We start from the raw sequence: 6,696 nt of genomic DNA, 5'->3' as shown, positions 1-6,696 counted from the left end.
AGAAAATCTGCCAGTGGAACTAATAACGTTTTTAATCAATATTAAGGAATTGTTGACTTAAACGAAGCTCCATATCTTGCTGAAAAGTTACTTTTAAGTTAATAGACTATTATTCAAAACTAAKATATCTGCAGTAGAGACTAAAAATACTTGRTAAGATTTAGTGTTTTTGCTTTTTACAGTTTATTTCCCTCAAAACTTTTCACATCTTGTCCAGGTCTGAATGTATTTTACAACACAAAGTAGTTGTGCATTATTGTTAAGTGAAGGAAATAAAAATCTTTAAACCTTGGGAATCATTTGAATCCATCCAATTACTTCAGTGCTGTGATTCAGTAAAGCTCTGTTAGCAAACATAAATTACCCAGAGACCACTTCTTCCTCTCGTCGGCTCAGGGAATGTGACACTCCATCAGCTTAACCTAATTAAGGCTGATTGAAGTCTATTTAAACTGTGCGTCCTGGGAGCTGCTGCTGTTCTCCATTAGGACTCGGACCGTCCCTACGATGTGAGCAACACACACCCAACACACAGCCATGCTACCAGCTGGACCCCTGGAAGGGTCAGCGGAGAAACGGATGGTCTTTCTGTGACGTCAAACCAACTCAACAAGCTCTACACACACACACATGCACACAATCACTTTAACCCAGAGAGAAGACGAGGTTGGCACCGAATCTTTGCCTGACTAATGGAGAGACTCTGAACTCTCACCACATTCTACGCAGTTAAGAGCTTCTTGATGAGCTGCAGCTCAATGTGCTCYGGACACAATGAGGCAGACAAGCGATAAAGTTCGTCCTCTGACCCATCTGCTCGTTCATATCGTCATTAAGCCAAACAGCAGCTTTCATGAAGCTATCCAATTAGCACTTTGGGGTCTTGTGTTCAAGCAAACTTGCTATTGATCAGCAAGTCCATTTCTGATTGGCTTTCATTAAAGAAAAGATTTGGAGTGGCCTAGTCAAAATCTAGACTTAATCCAGACGCTGCAGTTGGACTATAAACAGAGTGTTCATGCTTGAAAACCCTCCAAAGCATCAGGTTTCCATGGAGGAGCATGTTAGTTCAGAATATGGCAGAAACGCTTGATGGAAACAGCTTCCAAGGATGGCACAACTGGTTATGATTCCTATGCGTTTCGAGAGCCTTCTCTTCATAAACTTACTCAAAAATTGCATTTTGCATTTGCATCAGACACCCTTAAACTAATATGATGCTTTTGTTTTCATTTCAGGACTCAGTTTTCTTTTTTAGGAGATTGTCAGCAGCCAGAGGTTTCTTCCAGTGCATTATAAGCCTGGCGGGCCACCAGGCTTTACCTGCTTCCCCACCAGGCTAAGTGTTGTTTGCTTACTTTGAGTAGGTTTTTYTTTATATGCACCAGTAACAGTGACAGTGAAAACAGATTAAGCTCGGTTTATATTTAGCAGACCATGGTTGAACTAACTATACGTGACAGGGAGCACACCGATTGTGAAAATAGCCAAACTGAAATTCAAACATCTTCAAGAACTTTAGCCGCATGTACCCTGTTTTTTTTTTGTTGTTGTTGTTGTTGTTCTTAAATGTGCTACATAAATACATTTGGCTTGATTTAGTTTTGGACTTAGGCTAGATTAATTCAATTCCTTTGGCGACGAATGGGTGAGGAATTGGATTGAAACTTTTACTAGCTGTTACTGCTTAAAAAATAAAATAAAATCTTTCTTCTTTCTTTAGTTTCCCAGCAGGCCTGGAGGTCTTGAACCTAAACTGATATTTGAAATGCTCAAAATTTACCCCCCCAAAAAAGAGTCCATGTAAGGAAAAGTAACTACCACCAACACCTTTCACCACAGCTTTGTATTTATTTGATGGTAAAAAAGTGTCTTAGTTTCATCAAACTATTCTCCCACAAGATTTTGGCAGATTTTAGTCAGAACTGGATGGCTTCACAACCTTACTTTTTTCTGTGCCTCTCTTGACTGATACCTTTGTAAGGTAAAAACATTCTGACCTCTCTACAGCTTTAGCTAAAGGCATCAGAAAATAAAAATAAATAAATAAAAAAAAACTTTATTTCCGCTTCATTAGAGTCACTTTAATTAATGGTAGATATGAACTCCAGAAGACCAGATGCTGAAATTTAAGGGAGTGCATTTTACTGCAACCATTGTGTGTAGGCTGTGTGTGTTTGCCGGTTTAACTCCTACCTGTCAGGGAGCTGATGTGTTCGCTGGAGTCGTCTTTGCTGATTCCCTCCTCTTCTGTAATGTTGCTCATCGGGACGTTGAGACTCAGACTGTCTTCGTCTGAAGGCTGCAGGAAGCAAAACGACCAAGACTAACATCATTACCACAAATTACAACACACGTCCTTCTCTTACTATGTCTAAAATCAGATTTTTTGCCCACATGGGTTAAGAAACTATGGCATTGTCGAGTATTTTATTAACATAGATTTCAGTTTTTCAGTTATTAAACATCAGTATTTCCCTAAAACTGATGTCATAYAACCAGAAAACACGAAAAGTTGTAAAACACAAAATGTGGCTAAATCCTCAGCATGRACAGCAGGTGCAGCCTGATTATAGCAGAAGTCCAGACGGACGTGAGGATGAAACCATGGCGACACAAACRCACCACCTACCTCGGTGGCAGACAGCCTCTTGTCTCCGTTGTCGCTGCCGACTCCTGAGTCGCTGTCCTGCTTCTTCTGCTGCTCCATGTCCTCCACACTGCACAGAAACTACACAGGTTACACACCTGACACACACAGGGGAGTGTGTGTGCGACTGAGTGAGAGYGACACACTGAAGCAGAGGAAGATACCAACCCATCTCTCTCTCGCTTCCTCCTCTCTCTCCTACAGGATTCTTTTTTTTTTTTACACAACTTAGGAAATAAACACGTAACTTGTTTCCTTATTTTATGTTTTGGGATATAATAACACATTCATAAGAGATGATTAGATTTGATTACCGTTTAGTAAAGGTTTCACACACTCATTTGTTAATGCTTTAAAGGTTTTTTTATGGTTTAATTATAAACGTTTTTTCTGATAGTGCAGCAGGTAGTTGAATCAGCAAAATATTTTGCATGTGGATAAAAGAGTAAGACTTAACACAGATGTTCCCAGAGGCTTTTTTGACAAAAAAAATAAATAAAAAAATTGCCACTGAAGAAGTCAAAATTGTCAATGAAAGTGTGTTTTTCCACTGAATTTGCCAATGTTTATCACAGATGAATACTTTTGGTGTCAGATCAAACATAAAAATATTCTTGAATTTTTCAAGATGGCCACCATGGCTGTGATAAGACATTAACCTTTGCTCTAAATTACTAATTAAATTAATTMGTTTTTTGTCAAATTGTATCCTGCATATTCTGAACATGACAAATTGTATACATTTTCTTGATCTTTTGTTTCCATTTACTGTTGAACACTTTTCAAAATGGCCACCATGGAGGCAGTGTTGTRGTACTCGAGATCGGTCTTGGTCTCGAGGCCATTTTTTGATGGTCTCGTCTCAGAGTCGACCGCATTTGGTCTCGGTCTTGTCTTAGCTACGCAGTTGCTAAACACATAAAAATTAGCATAAGCTAATGCTAAACCGCTAAACACAAAAAATTAGCAGAAGATAATGCTAAACTGCTCGACATTTATTTACAGTTGTTTGAACAGGATTACCAAAGTCAAAAACAGATGATATGACATAAAGTTCCTCAATTTCATGAAAATGAAGAACATTTATGGAAATAATTGGCTGAAAAAGCTCAAAAAGTGGCGGCCATCTTGAAAAATGACAGTCATCATRAGATTCTAGTTGGAAATACAAAGAATATACAATCTGATTATGCAAATCTTTATGCTTGTATCCACTTGAAAGGTTTTTACAGTGATATGCTGCACTGGAATCCCAGAAAGCATTGAGGTTGCTCTTTTTTGTCTTCACAAACAGAATCATAACTAACCTCAAACTGTGGTTTAATACATCTCCTGTTCATTCTAAGATTCTTAAYGGTTCAACAAATGATTCGATTACCTGTGTCATTACAATTCCTCTAGGAATATTATCTTAAATTATGTTTTGCTATTTAGTCCARTTTATTTTCCAYCATAATATGTTACAGTGAGACGTCTACAAGGGGCAACAAGGCGATTCCTCATTCAGAAAATGAGTTTTAGTTTTAGCTTTTGTTCCATCTGGATTCAAGGCTAAAACAAGTTGAATAAAAATACAGCATATGTGGTGGCATTAGGGTTCTTTTTTTCTGTGCTCTATATTAGGACTGGATGTGGACCGTTTCTGGGTCAGTCCCTCACACTCTTCTTTTCTCCATCTTCAGCAGCAGAATATATCTGCTGCCTTTTAAACCCTTCTAAACCTAAATAAACCAAGGAAAAYAAAAAAAAWAWAAWAAAATAAAATAAAGACTGGGGATCATGGAAAATGTGAACAGAAACAGAATGCGTTTGCTCTGCTGAGCATGACGGCACTTTTCTACACGAGAATAGAAACATTTTCTGTTCTGGCTGAGTGTTTGGTGAAGTCGGACACTTTCAGAGCTGGGCTCACTTTCAGCTGASAGGCCAGAAAACCGACACTTTTCATCTCTTAAGCACTTCTGGCTCTTGTTCTCCCTCCTGGATAGTGCCCTCTGTTTAGTTTTGCTTCTCCCTTCGTTTCTTCCTGACCTTTCATYACACTTTAAAACTATCATTTTAWYCTTGATTCCAACACGTTTGCAATCAAGAACCGAGTCCTGAGGGCTGYWGTTAAATTGAGCCGTTTTTTAATGCACCAAARTGAYGTAAGCAGATCATTTGCAACTAATTGGAATGTAATAAAATCTGTTTCCTGTTTCTTTTAACAAGTAAACTAGATTTAGACTTACTTCATTGTCTCTGCACAAAGATACAATACTGAATCTGGCAACAAAATGTAGTTGCTTAGCTAGTTGTTTTTAAAAAGYTAAGTGATAAATCATGTAAATAATGTACGAATGTGTGAAAACRTGTCCTTGTAGAAATACTTTCATAATATCAATGATGTTCARTTTCCCCTCACWGTCCTATTTTTCCATCATTCAGCAGGTTTACTGTATCAACTTTTAGCTGTTTTTGCCTTCTCCTCTTACTTCACATCTATTTTACCTTCCTAATTCCTTMACCCATTAATCACACAGCTAATATCTCAGGCGACRGGTTTTTGGCCTTCCTTCCAACACAACCTGTGGGACAGCAGACAGTCTGATAGAGCCAGCAGGGAGACGCAGGACAAATCAGTTTCAGATGACTAATGAAGAGTCTGGCTGCAAACTGGGGAGGTTTAGGTCACACAAAGCTATTCTGATCCAATAGAAAGCTTTAAAAAAATCCTTTGGAAACTGTCATAAGTGAAAGAAGCTCATTAAGTTTATTTWTATGGAAAAGGATATGCTATTTTAGTAATTTACATTGCTTCAACATTAGCATACTTGATTAGCTATTTCTACACAGAACTAAAAGACAAACATTCACCATCTTAGCTAGATTGGAAAAATGTTTAAAAGGAGTTAAATTCTTGAACAACNGGGGGAGAAAATGAGCAAAACAGCTCAAGAGAAAACTGTGGATAAAACATAAACAGTCACGCCACTAGTCTGGAAGTATTCTGGATATTTAAAACAACAGCAGCAACAAAAACAATCAATAATTACTAATATCGATTGGTATGAAACGCTTAGATTATGATACATATTTCAACCATTTCGCCACGCCTTAATAGTACTCAAACGCTCTAGTGAACAAGCATATACTGGAGCTCTTTGTTATGCTAATACGCTAAAAATTACCACCCTGGTAAATCAGATTTTGTTTAAAATATTTAGAGATCTTACTTTCCAGGCATATCGCCTATGAAAGTTACTGAGATATTCACTGAAAAAGTGAAATTAGGGAATGGAAAAATGAACATCAAGCAAGTTTTTACATCAGTAGTAACAGTTGACTAATCAAGATATCGGCTATTAGAATAGAAGAGAAATAACCTTTGTTGTCCTAAAGTGGGGAAATTTATGTGTAAATCTGACTTCMGTGAAGAAGAACACTTTGGACCCGTCAGTCCAGATGTGTGTGAACTGACCAGTAAACAGAAAAAAGTGTCTCACCCGGGCTGAGCATGCCTCCGTCGCCATGTCTACGATGTAGGGGTGAGGCCTGTGAGAGGAGGGAGGGGTCTAGACAGGAAGGAGGGGGTGAGCACGGCAGTGAGGGCGGGGCTACAACCACGAAGTGGGAAGTGATAACAGGAAGTGATGGCAGGACCGTGTGCAGTGAGAGAGGTGCCAAAGACGAGCACAGCAAGTTCATTCCACGTCAAAAAACACCCGAAAAATAAAAAAAATAATAAATCACCAAGTTCAGGGGGAAAGAAAGGTCAAAGAGAAAATCAGTTAAGAATCAATGACAGAGTTATTGATTCAGAGGTTCAGGCAGGTCAGAGTCAGGGATTTTTGGGAAATTTAACACCAAAGACATGCGGGAGGAGCATAAAAAGGAGGAATAAAAATAAAAAAATGACACACAAAACACAAAGGGCACAAAACAAAAATAAAGATTAGTGGCATTTCACAATACACATCACTCTGACATGCTGTTAGCATCATGTTAGCTTTTTTAGCGGTTAGCAGCACACTGACGTAAGCTAGCAAACTGAACTGTCAAAAAAA

The 6,696-nt window shown here is 38.4% G+C and overlaps 1 protein-coding gene across 2 annotated transcripts in view; it reads right to left on the bottom strand.

The window, feature by feature from the left end:
- LOC103481487 (leucine-rich repeat and calponin homology domain-containing protein 1-like) overlaps positions 1–6,696 on the bottom strand; it is a 40,673-nt gene extending 33,977 nt beyond the window's left edge. Inside the window, exon 1 of one of the 2 annotated variants that reach the window (XM_008436974.2) lies at positions 6,136–6,696. In XM_008436974.2, the coding sequence (XP_008435196.1) occupies positions 6,136–6,337 (202 nt within the window). In that variant the 5' untranslated portion in view covers positions 6,338–6,696. The remainder of the gene's footprint in view (positions 1–6,135) is intronic. The other variant, XM_008436966.2, reaches the window with a different exon arrangement.

The sequence above is a fragment of the Poecilia reticulata genome, linkage group LG2 (genome assembly GCF_000633615.1).
Source record: "Poecilia reticulata strain Guanapo linkage group LG2, Guppy_female_1.0+MT, whole genome shotgun sequence".
Classification (NCBI taxonomy): domain Eukaryota; kingdom Metazoa; phylum Chordata; class Actinopteri; order Cyprinodontiformes; family Poeciliidae; genus Poecilia; species Poecilia reticulata.
The sequence above is the reverse complement of the archived record's forward strand: the minus strand, read 5'-3'. Positions and strand labels throughout refer to the sequence as shown.